The sequence below is a fragment of the Xenopus laevis genome, chromosome 4S (genome assembly GCF_017654675.1).
Source record: "Xenopus laevis strain J_2021 chromosome 4S, Xenopus_laevis_v10.1, whole genome shotgun sequence".
In the NCBI taxonomy this organism is placed as follows: Eukaryota; Metazoa; Chordata; class Amphibia; order Anura; family Pipidae; genus Xenopus; species Xenopus laevis.
Window position 1 is genome coordinate 10,391,637 of NC_054378.1, and position 22,624 is coordinate 10,414,260.

At 38.8% G+C, this 22,624-nt stretch overlaps 1 protein-coding gene across 2 annotated transcripts in view; it reads right to left on the reverse strand.

Moving 5' to 3' along the window:
- Positions 1-229: 229 nt before the first annotated feature.
- slc13a4l.S (solute carrier family 13 member 4 like S homeolog) overlaps positions 230-22,624 on the reverse strand; it is a 31,820-nt gene continuing 9,425 nt past the window's right edge. Inside the window, 14 exon segments of one of the 2 annotated variants that reach the window (NM_001086218.1) lie at positions 266-618; positions 2,553-2,690; positions 3,638-3,799; positions 4,091-4,218; positions 5,292-5,392; positions 7,069-7,170; positions 7,409-7,507; positions 10,494-10,613; positions 12,530-12,678; positions 14,705-14,743; positions 15,613-15,658; positions 17,427-17,463; positions 18,255-18,430; positions 21,188-21,324. In NM_001086218.1, the coding sequence (NP_001079687.1) occupies positions 475-618; positions 2,553-2,690; positions 3,638-3,799; positions 4,091-4,218; positions 5,292-5,392; positions 7,069-7,170; positions 7,409-7,507; positions 10,494-10,613; positions 12,530-12,678; positions 14,705-14,743; positions 15,613-15,658; positions 17,427-17,463; positions 18,255-18,430; positions 21,188-21,324 (1,578 nt within the window). In that variant the 3' untranslated portion in view covers positions 266-474. 2 annotated transcript variants of the gene reach the window in all.

Genomic DNA, 22,624 nt, shown 5'->3' on the forward strand with positions numbered 1-22,624 from the left:
TAGCCAAAAAAAAAAACTTTGAAATTCAAAGTATTTTTCATTCTAATCCTTCACTCGAGCTAAGTAAATGTGCCCCTAAGAGTCACCCCATTTAGGGTGAGCATGTACACGAGCATTTGGAGCGGTGTTCAAGATGCAATGGATATGTGGGTGGGTTATCCTATCCAACTGTAGAAACTCTAGGTGTGGGCATGTGTTACTTTCCTGTAGGGAACTGCATTTCCCTATCTTTTTGGAAGCACCAAAGTCTTTTTTTTTTTTTTAAAAGCAGTAAAAAATGCACTCTTTCCTACTGGCAAGAAAAGGGTTAAAGTTGCTAGAGTACGCTAGAAACACGAACGAAGGAGAAGAGAGGAAAAAAAGATGCCCATGACCAGCTGCCTTCCTCTGCCCATTCTACTCTGTCCTCCGCACCGACAATGCCAATGATCCCTGTAAAAGATTGGATTTTTTTTAAAAAAAAGCGGTTGTCCATTATGGAGCTGCTAGTGATGTCATGTTTCTATGGGAGGCCCAATCGGGGAAGCTGTTCAGATCAAACATTGGGATTCCCCAAACGTACAGCCCGAACCATAATGCCAACATGCCGATCAGGTTGGTCCCCAGTCCGGCTTTTATCTGTAGTAGGGAAGAGACAGAGGAACGTTAGCAAAGGCTGAGTATTCACTACTCTAACAGCGAATATCTGCTTGTGCAAGTAAAATCAGATAGATAAGTGAATGCCATCCTAGATGCCCACTGGGAGTCATGTAGTGGTAACTGTTTGGTGCTAAAATGCACTGCTGACTGCCAGAGGGGCTGCTGTAGAATTCCATAGACCAAGTTTATCTTCACTATTCCTCTCTCAGCATCTGTTTCTCTTCATTCTCTCTTCATGCAGCAGTTGGGTGTCAGATATTCACTGACAGTTAGATCCAATATATCTTATAGGGGGGCTCCTTTTGCCTAGAAGATGTATTAGACTCAATCTATTAAACTCACCAGACATCATGGGGCAAATTTACTAAAAACCAAAAATCCACCAGCGACGGCTTCGCTCAGCCCTCCAGCTATAAGATATATTGGATCTAACTGTCAATAAATATCTGACACCCAACTGCTGAATGAAGACAGAATGAAGAGAAACAGATGCTGAGAGAGGAATAGTGAAGATAAACTTGATTATTTCAGAAACACTACAGAATATTTAATTGATTGTATTTAGAAAGTTTCTTATTTCAGTATGAGGAAGCTTATATTTCATTTTCATTTTCGCGATAGTTGCCCTTTCTATAGCTGGACATCAGTCAAGAAGCAATATAGTGTAGGCAGTAGTGCTGCCGCTGGGGGGTAAGGGGCATCCTGAGAGGGGTCCCAAGAGACAAAAATATCCCTGTACAGCCTTCGGGGAGTACCTGGATCAGGGAGTGTTCAAGGGCATGGCAGGGGTACTATTTAGCTGGGCCTTTTATTCCATTTGGGCCCTGTACTATTTGGCAGGGCCCACCACCCAGACAGACTAATAATTCAGGCCCCCTGAGGGAGGAAGGGCCCATCGAATGAAGTAGTATGGAGCTCCATGATGTTTGAGGGCAGCCCTGAGTTTAGGTTAATCTGGAATATAGCCAAAAACACTCCGCTTTCCAGTGATGTCAGGGCAGCGTATGGATACCCCCCTACCCCAACAAATAGACCCATTAAAGGGGTGGTTCACCTTTAAGACAAAATTTTATTATCTTATAGAACGGTGAAATTCTAAACAACTTTTCAATTGTTTTTCATTATTTATTTTTTATAGTTATTTGCCTTTTTCTTCTGGCTCTTTGCAGCTCCCGTCTAAAAAAACAAATGCTCTGTAAGGCTACTAATGTTACTTTTCATTACCGATCCTTCTATTCGGGCCCTCTCCTTTTCATATTCCCGTCATATTCAAATCAGTGCATGGTTGCTATGGTTACCGGATTGCTTAAGATGCAGATTGGAGAGCTGCTGAATAAAAAGCTAAATAACTCAGAAACCTTCAATAATAAAAACAAATTGCAAATTGTCTCAGAATATCCCTCTCTACACCATATTAAAAGTTATCTCAAAGGTGAACAACCCCTTTAAAATGATTTATAAGGTGCTGCCTTAGGCACCGCCCCCTCTGCTTCCCAACTGTCACATAAGCAATAGGTTCATGGGATATATTAGAGCAGCCTATAGGTGGAGTATTTGCGTCACCATGTGGTTAGGGTTGCACCGAATCCAGGATTCGGATTGGCCCGAATCCTCGTGTCTGGCCGAACCTAATTTGCATATGTAAATTAGGGGCGGGAGGGAAATCACGTGACTTTTTGTCAAAAAACAAGGAAGTAAAAAAATGTTTCCACGGTTTCCCTTTCCCATGCCTAATTTGCATACGCAAATTAGGATTTGGATCGGTATTCGGTCTAATTTTTTATGAAGGATTCAACCAAATCCCAAATAGTGGATTCGGTGCATCCGTACAAGTGTGAGAACTGTCACTGCCTATATATAATGGGATATAAAGTATGAGAATTAGAACATGGGCTTTTCTTTATTCTGCTCACCATGTCGGGCACTGTCAGATGTCCGTAGGAAAACACGATGGCATTTGGGGGATTGGCCACCGGCAAGAGGAAAGCACATGAGGCACTTATTGTTGCTGGGATGATGACGAACAGTGGGTTTATTCCAATTCCTTCAGCCTGTAGCAAAAAAACATGCGGCAAAGAGTTAGAGCCACATTTATTAATGGTTTAATTTCAAATTCATACAAGTTTTTTTTTTTGTTTTTAAAAATTTTTTCTAAACTCCCATAAACTCGAAATTCGTCCAATCTAATTCTTTAAACTCGGGTGAATAGGATGGTCCCAAAAAAATGTAATCAAATTCAAATCAAATTTGATTTGAATTTTAAAATCTCATTTTTTCATAGAGATGTCAGGAAAGCTGCAAACAACTCCTAATTGATCATTGGATGTTTCCATTGACTTAAACAGCAATTCAGCAGGTTTTAGGTGGTGAATAGTCAAATTCGAATTCTTAGAGGGCCAGTGCCAGTGTATGATAAATCTCGAATCTTTCAAAATCTTTTAAAATCTAATTGAATTTGAATAACTCCCTATTCGAAATTGACAATGAAAAAAAAACTAGAAAATTCAAATTTGGATTTTCAATTCAACCCTTAAAAGGATACAGTCATGGGAAAAAAATGTCAGATTTCAAAATTGAATATAAAAAAATCTGTTTGCTCTTTTGAGAAATGGATTTCAGTGCAGAATTCTGCTGGAGCAGCACTATTAACTGATGCGTTTTGAAAAAAACATGTTTTCCGATGACAGGATCCCTTTAAAGGGCCAGAGTATCATAAATTTTGAAAATCTAATTTTTCAAAAATCTCGAATCGAATTTGAATAACTCCCTAGTCGAATTTGACAGTTTTGACCATAAAAAAATTAGAAACGTCAAATTTTCAATTCGACCCTTGATAAATCTGCCCCATAAAGTGAGAGAGAGTGAGCGTGTGTGATAGGAATCTTAGACTGTAAGCTCCCCTGGGGAAGGGAAAATGATGGATTATCTCTATGAAGCACTAAGGCATATGTCAGCGCTATATAACTAAAGGCTAATAATAATAGTAATAGAAACTTACCAGTGAAGAAAGAATGGGTTGGAATATAGTAATTGTGGCGGGGTTGCTGGCAACTTCCGTCACAGTTGTCACAATCAGACACACAATAAATACAATGATCCAAATTGGCAGACTACTGAGAGGTACCATCCTGTGCCCCACCCAGGTAGAAAGTCCTGATACCTGTAATGGAAAATACAGAGAATTTAGCCATCAACTTGATTTACTATAGGGAGACAGTATGTGATGTCACTGAGAATACTGGAAGAAATGTTTCCTTTTCTTTATTCTAACAGGGATGCACCATATCCGCTATTTTGGATTTGGCCGAATCCTTCAGCCGAATACTGAACCAAATCCGAATCTAATTATATTGTTAGTGAATATAGGCTCAGACTGGACAAATCCCATGCAATTTACTCCTTCAAAAAAAAAAAAAAAAATTGTTAATATTACTTTTGATAATTTACTTACTTCGCAACCCTTGGCAAGGGCAAAGCCCCCGCCAACTAAGATTACAATATGCCAGGGTATACAGTCTTCAAATTCCTTCCATGTTATCATCGGAGTCGATTCTGCCACTTGGGGAGCTCTGGATTTCTCTAAATAAAAATAAATAAAAGACAAAAATGAACTGTAACTGACATCTGTATATGTGCATTTACTCCTATGGACCAATCACATTGCTTTATGTCAATTTGGCTCTTTAGTCACATGCGCTACAGAGAGGCAGCAGTCTTTATTCCAGGGCAGACTTTACTTCAATGACTTCTATTATCCTCATAATTTAATAGGGGTACATTATCCCTTATAATACATGAGTGATACTCAGAGTTCCCTGTATAACTCAGCCTGCAGCCTTGTGTCTTTATATGGTCACAGAACAACCCCTCAGTGACTTCTAATATCCTTATCATTTACAGTAGGGGGTACATTATCCCTTATAATACATGAGTGATACTCAGAGTTCCCTGTATAACTCAGCCTGCAGCCTTGTGCCTTTATATGGTCACAGAACAACCCCTCAGTGACTTCTAATATCCTTATCATTTACAGTAGGGGGTACATTATCCCTTATAATACATGAGTGATACTCCGAGTTCCCTGTATAACTCAGCCTGCAGCCTTGTGACTTTATATGGTCACAGAACCCCTCTAATATCCTTATCATTTACAGTAGGGGGTACATTATCCCTTATAATACATGAGTGATTCTCAGAGTTCCCTGTATAACTCAGCCTGCAGCCTTGTGCCTTTATATGGTTACAGAACCCCTCTAATACCCTTATCATTTACAGTAGGGGGTACATTATCCCTTATAATACATGAGTGATACTCAGAGTTTCCTGTATAACTCAGCCTGCAGCCTTGTGCCTTTATATGGTGAAAGAACAACCCCTCAGTGACTTCTAATATCCTTATCATTTACAGTAGGGGGTACATTATCCCTTATAATACATGAGTGATACTCAGAGTTCCCTGTATAACTCAGCCTGCAGCCTTGTGCCTTTATATGGTCACAGAACCCCCAGACTTCTAATATCCTTATAACAGAGAATATGTTGAAGCTTTGACTACTTCCCTTGCAACGCTGAGGGTACAACTTGTTTCCAATCAAAAAGGGAATATACTGTAAGAAAACCTTTATCAATCAGCAGGCAGTTAATTAACATACCTTTAGATCTACAGCACAACCAGCTGGGTTTCCTTCCGGGAATAATAAATAATAAAAACCCAAAGAGAATGGCTGAGGTAGCATCAGATTTGTAGCCTTTCCTGTTAAAAAAACCCACAAGTGTTACTTTGGAAACAATTCCCATCCAATAAAAAATATATTTCTTACACAGCCATGTTTTATTTCGAATCAAACACTACAGGACCTCCTGGGCGCATAAATAAAATAACAAGTTAAACATATAAATAGCTGTTAAAGTTGTAAACATAGATATACAGAGAGTTTAATATACAGCCTACCAGCAGCGGACTTTCGGCCTTAGGGAAAAGGGAGTTGTATTAATGAAATAACGAAGTACAGGTATGTGATCCGTTATCCGGAAACCCGTTATCCAGAAAGCTTTGAATTACGGAAAGGCCGTTTCCCCATAGACTCCACTACAATGAAATAATGCAAATTTTTTCAAAGGATTTCTTTTTTTTCTCTGTAATACAGGTATGGGATATGTTATCCAGAAACCCATTATTCAGAAAGTTACGAATTACGGAAAGGCCGTCTCCCATAGACTCCATTTTAACCAAATAATCCAAATTTTTAAAAATGATTTCCTTTTTCTCTGTAACAATAAAACAGTAGCTTGTACATGAATTAACCGAATATTATTAATCCTTATTGGGTTTATTTAAAGGGGCTGTTCACCTTCCAAACACTTTTTTCAGTTCAGTTGTTTTCAGATTGTTCCCCAGAAATAAAGACTTTTTTCAATTACTTTCCATTATTTTATTTTTTTTACAGTTTTTCCAAAATCTAAGTGTAAAGTTGAATGTTCGTGTCTCTGGTGTTTGAGTCTGGCAGCTCAGTAATTCAGGTGCAGGCTCTAAACTGTTACAATTCAGCAAAATTAATTGATCCATTTCTCAGCAGCATCTCTGGAGTATGAGCAACTATTGTATCAAGTCTAACAGCTGCCTGTAATGAAACCCAGAGATTCTGCTCAGCAGGGACAAAGATAAGAAATGTATCAACTAAATGTATCCATTTAGAACAGTTTACAGGGTCGGCGACCCCCCCTCCCAGAGCTGCTTTAGAAGGTGAAAAATGACATATAGAAAATAGAAAGTAATTGGAAAAAGTCATTATTTCTGGTGATCTATCTGAAAACAACTAGTTGTTTGAAGGTGAACTACACCTTTAAGGTTTAAAAGATTTTCTAGTAGACTTAAGGTATGAAGATCCAAATTATGGAAAGATCCACAATCCAGAGCATTCTGTAGAATAGGTTTCATACGTGCAAAGTAAGATTAGTAATTAATACAGATAATTACTACATGGCAGCACAGAAACCAGTGCAATTAGCATCAGAATTTAATAATCAGCAAACCTGTAGCATCAGCTTATATTACAGCCAGGGAAGCTCATTTTCTGCTGGATAATTAGTGACGAGCCCTAAGCTTAGCTTCTCAACAGCCAATCAGAGCCCACTGAGCATGTGAGTGTCACAGACACTTTCCAAGATGGTGACCCCCTGTGACAAGTTTGAAGTCCTGGATCATTGCTGCTATTGACAAGCTGAAACTTTAGCCTCGTGCAATAAGTTCACTATATAAAATATGGCATTTTTAGCCATATTCATTTTTAGGGTTTAGTTTTCCTTTAATATATATCAATGTGATATGTACCAGGACTCATTAGAATGATGAGGAATGGGTTTGTTGGGGTGGTGGGAGCCTTTAAACTCAAAATATCACCTACAATCACTGAACACACGTCAACTCACAGTCCAAACAGTGAATCCCAACCTGGGATAAATCCTGGGTCCCGAGTGAACCAAGACAGGGCCATCAGCAGGAAGATCACAAGTGTTACGACTTCTTGGTAGCTGCCGAGAAACAGGACATGATCAGCATGAAAATATTAGGGATGCACAGAATCCACTATTTGGAATTTAGCCGAATCCTTCATGAAAGATTTGGCCGAATACCGAACCGAATCCTAATCTGCTGGAAAAGGCAGAATTGTGGATTTGTTGCATCTCTAGAAAATATGGGTCCAAGATACACGGAGATGATGATCCCAAAGCAAACTGTTGATTTTGTTAAAGTTATTTGCAGACGCACCTGAGAGGCCCCAGCTTGTCGTACTCTTGTTTCAGGATATCTCTGGAGTCCACGTCGGTGGGTGACTTTGATTTTCCACAGCACTGCAAGTCTTTAAAACTGCAAAGGAATCAGCGGTTTATATATATTGTTGGCCATCTTTTAAACTGATCATCGGATGGATAACAGACAGTAGTGTTTATCTTCACATGATTTTCCCTTGAAATTAATTACTGTATTCCAAAAACAATCCTTCTCTGCCGATTGGCTGCTTCTACGTGAAATAATAATAACATTTTGTATTCGGCCGCTTGGGGTACAATTCTATTTGTGTCTAAGGAAGATACCCGGACTCTCCCTTCTTTTGTTTTACCTACTTCTTTCTCTGCTCTTGCATTCCATCTGTTCTCTTGTTCCCAAATATCTTATTCTCTTGGGTCTTTCTTTTCTTCTTCTTAACGTTTTGTCTTTCTCGCCTTTCTTTCTTTCCTCATTGCCCTGCCTCTTCTGTCCTCCATGTCAACTCTCAAATACCCTTTTCTGTCCCATCTCTTTTTATTCTCACTCCTCTTCACTTCTCCCCTTCTCTTCCCCAGGCCTTGTCTCTCCTCTTCAACAACCTCTTATGTTCATCCTATTTCATTTCTGATCTCCTCCTTCCTGTTTCCTCTTCTTACCCTTCTTTTGTCCTGTTTGGGGCTTTCAACTTTTATCCCCATTGCCGTCTTTGTCCCTTCCCCTATGCTCTTCCCACTAACCTTTTGTTCTCATGCGCCCGGCACCTTTCATTTTCTCTCCTTCCCTATACATCTTGCATTGTGCTCTCTTTCAACCCCCTCTATCCCACTTGTTCTGCCCAGTAGAGCTAATAGTTACATTTATGTTACTTAAAGGGGTAATTCACCTTCAAACAACTAGTTTTCAGATAGATCACCAGAAATAACGACTTTTTCCCAATCACTTTCTATGTGTCTCCGTTTTTCTAATATTGAAGTGTAAAGTGTCATTTTTAACCTTCTAAAGCAGCTCTGGGAGGGGGGGTCGCCGACCCTGTAACCTGTTCTGAATTGATACATTAATTGATACATTCCAACCCTGTAAACTGTTCTAAATTGATACATTTAGTTGATACATTCCGACCCTGTAAACTGTTCTAAATTGATACATTTAGTTGATACATTCCTACCCTGTAAACTTCTAAATTGATACATTTAGTTGATACATTCCGACCCTGTAAACTGTTCTAAATTGATACATTTAGTTGATACATTCCTACCCTGTAAACTTCTAAATTGATACATTTAGTCGATACATTCCGACCCTGTAAACTGTTCTACATTTAGTTGATACATTCCGACCCTGTAAACTGTTCTAAATTGATACATTTAGTTGATACATTCCAACCCTGTAAACTGTTCTAAATGGATACATTTAGTTGATACATTTCTTATATGTGTCCGTGCTGAGCCGAATCTGTTTCATTACAGGCAGCTTTTAGAATTGATACAATAGTTGCTGATACTCTAGAGATGCTGCTGAGAAATGGATCAACTAAATGTTGCAAAATTGTTTGTTTAGAGTCTGCGTCTGAATTATTGAGCTGCCAGACTCAAACACAAACGTTCAACTTTAAACTTAGATTTTGGAAAAACAGTAAAAAAGAAATAATGGAAAAGTAATTGAAAAAAAGTCTTTAATTCTGGGGAACAATCTGAAAACTACATATTTGTGTTAATACTATTTTGTATCATGTACCTGCTAAGTATTTTTTTTTCATTGAGTGTGCATCCCCTTTCTATTTGTGAACAATCTGAAAACAACTGAACTGAAAAAAGTGTTTGGAAGGTGAACAACCCCTTTAATAGAACATAGGGAAGAATTGTCACGAGTTTGGCAAATAAGAGCAATGCATGAGTTTGCCATATAAGAGAACTTTGAGACCCCACTAAGCAGTTAGGGTTCGAACAATCCAAAGGGACAAAGTTGTGCTTTGCATCAGGCAACAGAAGGAAAACCTGAGGGCCAAATGCAGCCTTGTGTTCTTAATGGCACCCCTAAATGTTACTATTTCATAAACAAGCCCCTGTCCATTCAATCTAAATGCCATTGTTTTAAGTGAAGCTTTACATAAAGCCCTTGGCTTGGGCCAGAAATCCCTATATGTTGGGCTTCAAATAGCTTCTTAAAGGGATCCTGTCTTCGGAAAACATGTTTTTTTCAAAACGCATCAGTTAATAGAGCTACTCCAACAGAATTCTGCACTGAAATCCATTTCTCAAAAGAGCAAGCAGATTTTTTTATATTCAATTTTGAAATCTGACATGGGGCTAGACATATTGTCAATTTCCCAGCTGCCCCTGGTCATGTGACTTGTGCCTGCACTTTAGGAGAGAAATGCTTTCTGGCAGGCTGTTATTTTTCCTTCTCAATGTAAATGAATGCGTCTCAGTGAGACATCGGTTTTTACTATTGAATATTGTTCTTAGATCTACCAGGCAGCTGTTATATTGTGTTAGGGAGCCGCTATCTGGTTACCTTCCCATTGTTCTTTTGTTTGGCTGCTGGGGGGGGGGGAGTGATATCACTCCAACTTGCAATACAGCAGTAAAGAGTGATTGAAGTTTTTTTAGAGCACAAGTCACATGACTTGAGGCAGCTGGGAAATTGACAAAATGTCTAGCCCCATGTCAGATTTCAAAATTGAATATAAATAAATCTGTTTGCTCTTTTGAGAAATGGATTTCAGTGCAGAATTCTGCTGGAGCAGCACTATTAAATGATTCATTTTGAAAAAAAAATTTTTTCCCATGGCAGTATCCCTTTAAAGGAACAATTCAATGTGGAAATAAAAACCGGATAAATCGACCATCCCCTTTAAAATACTGTAACCACTAAGAACCAAGGGCTGTGAGTTGTAGCGCAAAGCAGTAGACATAATACATTAGGAAGCACCCAAATTAAGAGCCCATAGTGACCAATTGCAATATTGGTTACTGCCGCTGACCAATCATAGACAACATCTGATTGGCTTGCTAATGAAAAGTAAAAATGACAACAGTTTTGGGATAATCTTGGACCAGAATCACATACAGACTTATATACCCACCTACAGCCCAGGAAAAGCCAGTTGATCCACAACCAGGAAAGAATCAAGATGATAAAGGCGATGGGAAAGGAAAAGGCAATCCAGGATCCAAAGTTTACAAGTTGGCATCCAGGGTAGCGACTGCATTATAACAAATAGACAGATACATTATTCCTCATCATTAAACATATAAATGTCACTGTGTGGTGTCAGGGAGTATGGCCTAGTGTGCTGAATGGCTTGCAGTAGCCCAGTGTTGGCATCTTGAGCCTCAGTCTCTGTAAGCCATTGAATGTTATTCTCTTTCTGGCCGAGCCTTGGCCCTGGAGCCCACCTCTCAGTCATTTAATAATTGTAACATATCTCTCGCCACTCAGTTTGCTGCAAAGTGACACAGGGGTTTTCATAAAGCGTCATGCAAGACTTGGATCACACTTTCAGACAAAACCCGACAGCTCCACTAATGCCGTTTTTAGCACTGGTTACTATTGTGTACATTAAATGGGCGGCTTGTCTTTAAATTAACTTTTAGTATGATGTAGATATTGGTATTCTGAGACAATTTGCAAGTGGTCTTCATTTTCTAGTTTTTGGGTTATGTAGCCTTTTTATTCCAGTTCAGTATTTCAACAGCTAGCTGGTTTCTATGGTCTTGTTCACTCTAGCAACCAGGTAGCGACTTCACCTGAAGCCTAGAAAGAGGTAGAAGATGGAGGCGGTTAACCAAAAACTATATATATATTGGATCACCAATAAATCTCCACTTTCATTTGAACTATTGACTTGATGCATTTCTTTGGAGTGCTGTCAAGCCCTGCATTTTGTATATGTATGTATATATATGTATGTGTGTGTGTATATATATATATATATATCAAACAAACTCTCTCTCTCTCTCTATATCAATCTATCTATCATATATCTCTCTCTCCCTCTCCATATCTCTCTCTCTCCATCTCTTTATCTCTACAGGCAGTTTGTTCTTAAGTTGAATTTGTAAGTTGAAACATTTACTTATTAAGTGCAACAAGACAGATGTTTGTCTTAAGATAGTATTTATTTTTACCTTTCTACCTTTCTATGCTCTGCAGTAGACAACACATTCCAGAGGGGATTGGGGCAGGTGGTTAATTAAAACTAAATGCTAATAAAGGCCAAGCAAACCTCTGTCTGTAAGAATAAGTATGTAAGTCGGGTGTATGTAACTCAATGACTCCCTGTGTATATGTATATGTATATATATATATATATATATATATATATATATATATATATATATATATATATATATATATTAAGGTAATGGCAGCACTCCGCCTTTGCAACATCCCTCGGGTGCACGGTAATGTATAATATAAGCAAAAAGAAGACCAGCAACACCGAGATCTCTTGTGAAATCACATGCAAGCCAACGTGACGTTTCGGTCCACAAGGCAACCATGTTTAACCCCAAATGCATTTAAATACCCATAAAACCAAAGAACAGGAAGTGACATCAGCATCATTAAAAGCCTCATAAGAGGTGTGTGTGAAGTGTCAAAATGTCAATAAAAGTGACCAAAAATCCCACAGTATAAGTCATGTGATAAATATTTATAATAAAAAAATGTTAAAAACAATTTGTGTGTACAATTTATTTGTTACAAAAAATGCTACTCTGTCTCAATTCTTATCTGCCGTGCAATGTGTAACATATATGTTGCGAAAGAGTAGTACTATTATATTTCACATTTTCATATTCTGTGCAGTGTGTAGTATATAATAAAAATTTTAAAAACAGGCAAATTGCCATCCTCAGGCTGTAGAGTAAAATCATATCAATGACTAAAGTACATCTAATGCACCATGAAAAAGAAAAACAAGAAACAACTACTGATCAGCCCTTCAGGATATACGGATAAGAACACCTATATATATATATTGAAGACCAACCGCAAAGTTGCAAGGAATAGGACCTTCTATAACATACAAAAAGTTGACTCAAAGGTGAATTAGTGACAGAAAACAAGGCTCAGTACAAAAATATAAATCCATCATAGAGTGTACTAGTTACTTACGTTTCAAACTGTTCAATAAATATGAGGTTTGTGGAAGTGCCGGTCAGCGTGGACATCCCTCCTATAGTAGAAGAGTAGGCAATCCCCAGCGAGAAAGCTTTGCACATCATGTGATCACGCTTAGTCCTGTAGAACCGACCAGTTTTACCCTGTAAGAAACAAAAATATGATGATGACGACATACTGGCCAGATTCTTGCAGAGTAGGTTTATAAAAGTGCAGGCAGCTGAAACTAGGGACCTACTTAGGCCAAGTATTCTTGAATATGTTTACGCTTCCGGCCAACTACAGGCTTCCAGACAGCTCTGAGACCGAAACTGCTGCCCATATGCTAATGAACTTATGGAAATTCGAACTTGAATTTTCGAGTTGGATTTTTGGTCATAAATTGGGAATAATCCAAACACGAATTCGAGATTTATCATACCTGGACCCTGGGAACAATTCGACTATTCGCCACCTAAAACCTGCCGAGTTCATGTAGAAATTAAAGGGATACTGTTATGGGAAAAAAATTTTTTTTCAAAATGAATCAGTTAATAGTGCTGCTCCAGCAAAATTCTGCACTGAAATCCATTTCTCAAAAGAGCAAACAGATTTTTTTATATTCGATTTTGAAATCTGACATGGGGCTAGACATTTTGTCACTTTCCCAGCTGCCCCAAGTCATGTGACTTGTGCTCTGATAAACTTCAATCACTTTTTACTGCAAGTTGGAGTGATATCACCCCCCCCCCAGCAGCCAAACAAAAGAACAATGGGAAGGTAACCAGATAGCAGCTCCCTAACACAAGATAACAGCTGCCTGGTAGATCTAAGAACAACACTCAATAGTAAAAACCCATGTCCCACTGAGACTCCTTCAGTTACATTGAGAAGGAAAAACAGCAGCCTGCCAGAAAGCATTTCTCTCCTAAAGTGCAGGCATAAGTCACATGACCAGGGGCAGCTGGGAAATTGACAAAATGTCTAGCCCCATGTCAGATTTCAAAATTGAATATAAAAAATCTGTTTGCGCTTTTGAGAAATGGATTTCAGTGCAGCAGTCTGCTGGAGTAGCACTATTAACTGATGCGTTTTGGAAAAAACGTGTTTTCCAATGACAGGATCCCTTTAAAAAGAAATATAAAGTCCCGAACCAATTGTAATCTCCAGTTCAGTAACAAGTAGGTTCTCTCCAACCTCCAGTGAAATTCAAATGCTACTGATCGTACCTCAAAAAAGGAAAATGGAGAAAAAACAAGAAAAAAATATATATAGTGTGCTGTGCTAATTAGTACAGAAAAGTTTTTTTTGAGTAGGTGGATAACTGTGTGGGTATCCACCTACTCTAAAAAACCTTTTCTTTACTAGCACAGCACACTACATTTGAAAGTGTTTGAGTATGTATGAAAATATTTTCACCTGCACTGAAGTTTTGAGGAATAGAACACTGATAACGTGTGAATGGAATCACATTGAGGTGTGATTTTATCAAGAACGCTGCATTATATATTTTTTCTTGATTTTTCTCCATTTTCCTTTTTTTTGAGTTACGATCAGTAGCACTTTTTGGAACATTTCAGTTCATGTAGAAGTCAATGTCAAATAGGTCCAGTGACGCATTTGAAAATGTTAATAGCCTTCCTGACATTTGCGTTTTTTTCTTAAATAAGATACTATTCGAATTTTGAGGTCATTCGAGGTAACAGTCGACCTTTGATAAATCAGCCTGTGTTCTTAGAAACTAGGAATGCACCGAATCCACTATTTCGGATTCGGCCGAACCCCTGAATCGTTTCGGGAAAGAATACCGAACCGAATCCTAATTTGCATATGCAAATTAAGGTTGGGAAGGGGAAAACATTTTTTACTGCCTTGTTTTGTGACAAAAAAGTCATGTGTTACTCCCCCAGCCCCTAATTTGCATATGCAAATTAGGATTCAGATTCGGTTCGCCGGGCAGAAGGATTCGGCCGAATCTGAATCCTTCTGAAAAAGGCCGAATCCTGAATTCAGTGCATTCCTATTAGAAACATTTTTTCCGAAAGTGGGCCCAGAACATTTGCCCTATACAAAGCCCTATGGCATATGGTGCATTCTGATCACTGTGTCTGGATGTGGATTGTAGCAATCATGCTGCATGTATTTTATAGCCTGAGTATGACAGCATTTTGTGCAGTAAATATTTGTTACCTGTTTTGCATAGGTGCGGTTGGCAAATGTTGGCTCCTCCTGAAAAATACGATTTTTAAATATTACTTTAACAAATTAGGAAAAGCATAAATATGTTGAATTGTCAACACAAATACATGTAATACCTAACCTATGTAAGGCTAGCCTGTACTCAAGTGCAAGGGAAATACCATGACTTATAGTAGTATATTTCCGGTATGTCACGCTAAGGTAGTGCAGCAATATCTATGGACATTGCTTACATGTAATACCCATAAAGAATAAAAGCCCATTTCCTAGGCCTATAGCATAGAGGCGTTTTGAGTAAAAAGGGCCACAACCCTTAGAGCTCTGTTGACCAGGGTGCAAACTGGCATGTCACATAACCATCAAGTTTTAAAGGAATTGTTCAGTATAAAAATAAAAACTGGGTAAATAGATAGGCTGTGCAAAATAAAAAAATGTTTCTAATATAGTTAGTTATCCAAAAATGTAATGTATAAAGACTGGAGTGACTGGATGTGTAACATAATAGCCAGAACACTACTTCCTGCTTTTCAGCTCTCTTGCTTTCCACTGATTGGTTATCAGGCAGTAGCCAATCAGAGACTTATGGGGGGGGCACAGGGGTCGTCCCTGTTGCTTTTGAATCTGAGCTGAATGCTGAGGATCAATTGCAAACTGACTGGACAGTTATGTCCCATGTGGACCCTCTTATAGTCACCGACTAACTCAGACTCAGAGCTGAAAAGCAGTAGGTCTGAGAAAAACCTTCCTTTTCACTTCCCGTAGTCCTCCTGTTGAGTATTAATCCCTTTATGAGAAGCCAGCAGGGTGTTTGGCCTAGAAGAGGATGATGCTTTGAGATGTCATTTGAGGGGTTGGTCACAGAAAAAAAAAAAAAAATAGTATTTGAACTCCAGACAAACCTCCTGTTCTTCTGTGTTTGCGATGCCGTTATCCAACATGTTATTGCTGCAAATGAATAAAGAGAAGAAGAAACTAGTATTCCGGTTGGACAGAAATGAATAAACAATTAGGATTTCTTTCAATTCATCTGTAAAAATCGCTAAAAACGCAGAATTTGAAAAACATTTCATTAAGAGAAGGGAAACAAACTGGCAGCACGACTTGCTTAGCACAGCATTTCACATATTCCTCACGTATTTACCCAAAACAAGTGCAGTAGCAATGCAAACACAAAGGCATTCACCAAAATTCCCCTCAATTTGTCAATTTGTCAGCCGTTTCATATTTAATATATGTGAAGAGAGAAATGGGCCAAATTCTCTATGAAACTTCAACAATGATTTTCTCTATATAATTGTAGTGGAGTTCGCTACAGATGCAAAAGGGTCTGGTCTATCAATATAGTGGCAGTTTGCCAGCCTGAACCAGGAGAAATTTCTCTTGGAGAATTATTGTGCTCTTAGTTTTTTTTAGTTTTTACTTACTGCCAAGTAAAAGGGATTCTGTCATGATTTTTATGATGTAGTTTTATTTCTAAATGACACAGTTTACACTGCATATAATTCACTCTACAATATAAAATTTCATTCCTGAACCAAAAAGTGTATTTTTTAGTTGTAATATTGGTGTGTAGGTGCATCTCAGGTCATTTTGCCTGGTCATGTGATTTCAGAAAGAGCCAGCACTTTAGGATGGAACTGCTTTCTGGCAGGTGTTGTTTCTGCTACTCAATGTAACTGAATGTGTCTCAGTGGGACCTGGATTTTACGACTTAGTACTGTTCTTAAGGTCCCCATACATGGATAGATCCGCTCGTTTGGCGATGTCGCCAAACGAGCGGATCTCCCTCCGATATGCCCACCTTGAGGTGGGCAATATCGGGCAGATCCGATCGTGGGCCCTAGGGCCCAACGATCGGATCCTAGCATTCTCAAACGGGCGGTCGGATCGCGGGACCGCATCAACGAACAGCCCGTGTATGGCCACCTTTAGATCGACCAGGGAGCGGTTATCTTGTGTCAGGGAGCGGTTATCTGGTTACCTTCCCATTGTTCTGTTGTTAGGCTGCTGGGGGGGTAAAGGGAGGGGGGTTATATCACTCCAACTTGCAGTACAGCAGTAAAGATTCACTAAAGTGTATCAGAGCACAAGTCACATGAATGGGAGCACCTGGGAAACTGACAAGTCTAGCCCCATGTCAGATTTCAAAACTAAATATATAAAAATCTGTTTGCTCTTTTGAGAAACGGATTTCAGTGCAGAATTCTGCTGGAGCAGCACTATTAACTGATGCGCTTTGGAAAAAAAAATTCCCATGACAGTATCCCTTTAATTTGTAAAGACTGGTCCTTTTGCTAATGGTGGTAAAACATAGTAATAGTATTACAGTCATGAGTCGCCTAATGTTTAAGGGGCAAGGATGATGTTGGTCGTTAGTATGAAGGTGTTAGGGTATGTCACTGTGGTGTAAGAGTGAATGGGGCAGAGAAAATGGTACGTGTGAACAATATTCCACCTGAGTGGAGACCCTTGTATATACCAAAAAGTCCCGTTTTTATCATATCTCACGTTGTCAGATATGATTGATGTTATAGAGGGCTGTAAAAACAGTTGTTGCCAAACTGTGAAACTGTCCCCCAGGGGGTTCTGAGAAATGGTGGAGGGGCTGAGCCACTTAGGGTAAGATTTGGGCAGAATGGACTAAAACTGAAAACGACAATCACTGCTTTTAAGAGATAATAGTTGGAGATTGCGGACAAAATATTTTCTTTACCTTTCTGGAAAAGATGTCAGATCAATCTTTGTAGCATCTGTAAAAGAAGTAGCTAAAGTCACCAAAAAAGCACAAAAATAGAAAGAAAAAAACAACAACACACACACATATATATATATATCTATATATATCTATCTATATATCTATCTATATATCTATCTATATCTATATCTATCTCTATCTATCTATCTATACACACACACACACACATACCTAAATATATAGCGTATAAAGTACCTCCTATTGTAAAATATAAGGAGGCGTTCCATGAACATATAAAAGCCGAAGGCCGATGCTTTTATACACAGGCCCGGATTTGTGGAAAGGCCACCTAAGACCGGGCCTAGGGCGGCAGGATTTTAGGGGGGCGGCACACCCACATTGGTTCAAAAACACTGGAAATGCGCTGGAGATACAATAATTTTTTTAATTTCCCATATGCCAATCCCCATTGATGAAAATTTCCTCGAATAAAGGAGAGAGGACAGGGGCGACGAACGGCAGTGTGCCTCGGGGCACCCATTATGTAAATCCTGTTTATACAGGTCATGGAACTCCGAGGTTACTTCTAATATCCTCATATTGTCCAACAAGGGGTACTTTATTATAATACTCCAATTGGGTTCTTCTTATACAGGCATTACAGTCATGGCATTCACTTAATTTGATTCTAGGGTCCAGAAAAATCAGTGACCGATCCCACCGAGACCCCGAAACCTTTTTTTTTTTTGGAACACATGCCCTTGTGATGGCACCCTGTTTTATACAGCCTGTCCACGGTCATTCTTTGGCAGATGGGAAACTGTGGGCTCTGGATGAGTTACATACCCTCGTTATTCTGAGATGTGCTGGTTTTAGAGTCGGTTAAGGCTTTCTCCTCTGGGGCGGCGCTATTTAGCTGACACAGCACAGCGTCCACAATTGGCATTACCATAGCAGCCGTGGATGTGTTACTTAACCACATAGAGAGGAAGGAAGTGCAGCTCATGAAACCCAAAAGAAGCCTAAAAATATACAAAGCAAACAAAAGTCATATGTGTGTTGCAAGCAACCTTGAAAGATAAAGCATGTTAGAGCAGCTTTGGCTGTGCAGTAGAAGAGGGGAAACCATATACATGCAGCAGCCATGTAGGGCCAGCACAAGCAGCAGCTACCTAAAGCACCTCGTTGCTACTCCTTAAAGGGGAATTATCACAAACATTTAAATTTAATATAAGCTTCATGATTCTGAAATAAGAAACTTTCTAAATACAATCAATTAAATATTCTGCATTGTTTCTGAAATAATCAAGTTTATCTTCACTATCCCTCTCTCGGCGTCTGTTTCTCTTCATTCTGTCTTCATGCAGCAGTTGGGTGTCAGATATTCATTGACAGTTAGATCCAATATATCTTATAGGGGGGCTTCCTTTCCTAGAAGATGTATTAGAGCTCATTCAAATAACTGATTGCAGTACAAACTAAATTTAACAAAATAACTGCCTTCTGCACAAATTCTGCATATAGAGAGACATGATGTCTGGTGAGTTTAATAGAGTGAGCTCAAATACATCTTCTAGGCAAAAGGAGCCCCCCTATAAGATATATTGGATCTAACTGTCAGTGAATATCTGACACCCAACTGCTGCATGAAGACAGAATGAAGAGAAACAGATGCTTAGAGAGGGATAGTGACGATAAACTTGATTATTTCAGAAACAGTACCAAATTTTTAATTTATTATATTTAGAAAACTTAATATTTCAGAATGCGGAAGTTGATATTAAATTTTCATTATCGTTATAGTTCCCATTTAAACAACATCTGCTGTCACATGACTGCCACTGCCCTTACATTGCGATGGGACAGAATATTTAGACGGTGAGACCAACTGAATAGTGTCGAGGATAAGACAAAGAAGGAGTCATTTACTCAGCCTGGAGGAAGATTCAGACATCCTGCAGCATCAGTGGGTGCAAGCTAGCCCTTTTGCACTTTGTACACTGCCTTGCAAATAATAAATGACCCCTGGTGTGTATGAATATAGGGCAGGAGAGGGCATAAGCATGGGGCAAGGGGTGTGACTGCACCAGGGCCCTACCACCACCACTGGTCTACAGGAGATAGGTCTATATGTAAGGAGAATGGCAGGTCCAAGTGCGCGTTAGTGCAAGTGCGCGTTAGTGCAAGTGCGCGTTAGTGCAAGTGCGCGTTAGTGCAAGTGCGCGTTAGTGCAAGTGCGCGTTAGTGCAAGTGCGCGTTAGTGCAAGTGCGCGTTAGTGCAAGTGCAGGGGATCCATGGACTATGTGATAATACATATATTTGTGATGGTTGTACTTATAATCCTGTCCAGGGTTGGCCTTCGGTAGTCTGGGGATAGGCAACCTGCAGCCGTTCACATGCGGTTGAACTAGAACTAATTTCCTTTTTAACGGTTAGTGGAACCCTGTGAGTTGTAATTCTACAATATCCGGAAGCTGTACCCAATTAGCAACCCAAGAAATCCTTTAACGGCCTCTCTAAGAGGCAATCCAGATCACCTACCTGTACTACTATTACCCCATGGATGATGAGACTACTGATGATTTCGTGACTATCCAACAAAGAGACATGAAGTACATTATCGCTTAACCCCGGATATAGTCGTTTTCTTCCTTCTATTAAACTTGATTATGACTCCCACAGAGCTCTCTTCTGCTTCCTACATAAACCCCATGCTCTGTGTTTTGGACTCCACTATGAATCTTTCTCTGTTAGACTCTAATGAACCACTAATTAAAAATCTAAATTATTTATATGCATTTATAGCAATGGTTTCAAAACTATGGAGCTGAATCACCTACAGGGAAGAGAAAAGAAGGCCCTAGAGTATTTCATGGCTCCTGTATACACAGTCGCCACAGGCTGAGCCTTTTCTATTTGTATTCATCAGATCTCGGCATGGGAATTACCTCCTATTGAGACCTAAACTGAGCAGAAGTGCTGAATAAAACATATCTAATGAATTTCTGCTGATTAGGGCCTCTGGGAAATCTACCAATCCCACAGTGCCCAGAATAATTGCAGATTACACATGAACTGATTGGAGCAATTGAAACTTAAAGGGATTCTGTCAATGATGATGTTTATGATGTAGTTTTTATTTCTAAATTACACTGTTTACACTGCAAATAATTCTCTCTCTGTAATGTAAAATTGTATTCCTGAATCAACAAGTGTATTTTTTTAGTTGTAATATTGGTGTGTAGGGGCATCTCAGGTCATTTTGCCTGGTCATGTGCTTTCAGAAAGAGCCAGCACTTTAGGATGGAACTGCTTTCTGGCAGGCTGTTGTTTCTCCTACTCAATGTAACTGAATGTGTCTCACTGGGACCGGGATTTTACTATTGAGTGCTGTTCTTAGATCTACCAGGCAGCTGTTATCTTGTGTTAGGGAGCTGCTATCTGGTTACCTTCCCATTGTTCTGTTGTTAGACTGCTGGGGGAAAGGGAGGGGGGGATATCACTCCAACTTGCAGTACAGCAGTATAGAGTGATTGAAGTTTATCAGAGCACAAGTCACATGACTGGGGACAGCTGGGAAATTGAAAATATGTCTAGCCCCATGTCAGATTTAAAAATTAAATATAAAAAAATCTGTTTGCTCTTTTGAGAAACAGATTTCATGCAGAATTCTGCTGGAGCAGCACTATTAACCGAGGCGTTTTGAAAATAAAATTTCCCATTACAGTATCCCTTTAAGTATTTGCACAATGTTAGGATGCGACAGACAAATTATTACCAGCTGGGCTTGCTTCCAACGGACAGGACCATCCAAAGCGCTATCCGTTTGTGCAGGTTCCACTTCTGGATGGACGCAGCCAAACACACAACTCCAAACAGGAGGAGATGAATGTCCTTAAAGTATTCAGATGCCACCTGCAATATAAAAAAATAGAATATATTGGTTGTATCACATCCTTGATATATATATAATACACAAAAGCCATGTCTGGTCATTTCCCTATGGGACCAGACTGTAAATTATATACTTATGAATGGTGCGTTCTGACGTCCGAACGTGCCGTTTATATCAGGGGTCCCCGGCCTCCGAATTTGACGCATCGCATCCGAATTTTATGCCACCACATTCAAATTGAATGCCGGCGACCAGAATTGAACGCCGATCCCCCTCCCAACAATTCACACAAAATGTAGATTATAATCCATGATGTACCCCCTACTGAAATTTATAAAGATATTAGAAGTCACCTCGGAGTTAAGTGTCCTTTGGCCTCGTGCTTTTATATACTACAGTAGGGGGTACATTATCCAAAATATAGTGAATAAAGTACCCCCTCTCGTAAAATATAAGGATATTATAAGTTACCGAGGAGTTTCATGACCATATAAAAACACGAGGCCGAAGGCCGAGTGTTTTTATACAGGTCATGGAACTCCGAGGTAACTTATAATATCCTCATATTTTACAACTGGGGGTACTTTATTAATTATAATACACAAATTTTAGTGAGTCATGTGACAGAAATTACATCACTACTCACCGTTTATAACTGATGACATCACTACTCACCGTTTATAAGGATATAATTTACAAGATATTCATGGCTTTTGTGTATTATATATGTATATATATATATATATATATATATATATATATATATATATATATATATATATATATATATATATATATATATATATATATATATATATATATATATATATATATATATATATATATATATATATAGTCCAATGATAAGGGTGCACACCAGGATTTTGTAAATTAAAACTTCATGTTTATTAAATAAATTTAAAACAGGAACCGGCCAACGTTTCGGTCTCTCTCTAAGACCTTTATCAAGACGTCTTGATAAAGGTCTTAGAGAGAGACCGAAACGTTGGCCGGTTCCTGTTTTAAATTTATTTAATAAACATGAAGTTTTAATTTACAAAATCCTGGTGTGCACCCTTATCATTGGACTATGAATAATGCAGCTTTTTTAGGGCAGCACCCAGGTATGTGTTTTTTGAACCTTTAACTGATGGTGTGGGTTAGGACTTCGATTCCGTATATATATATATATATATAATATATATATATATATATATATATATATATATATATATATATATATATATATATATATATATATATATATATATATATATATATATATATATATATATATATATATAAAATTCCGGTTGTAGG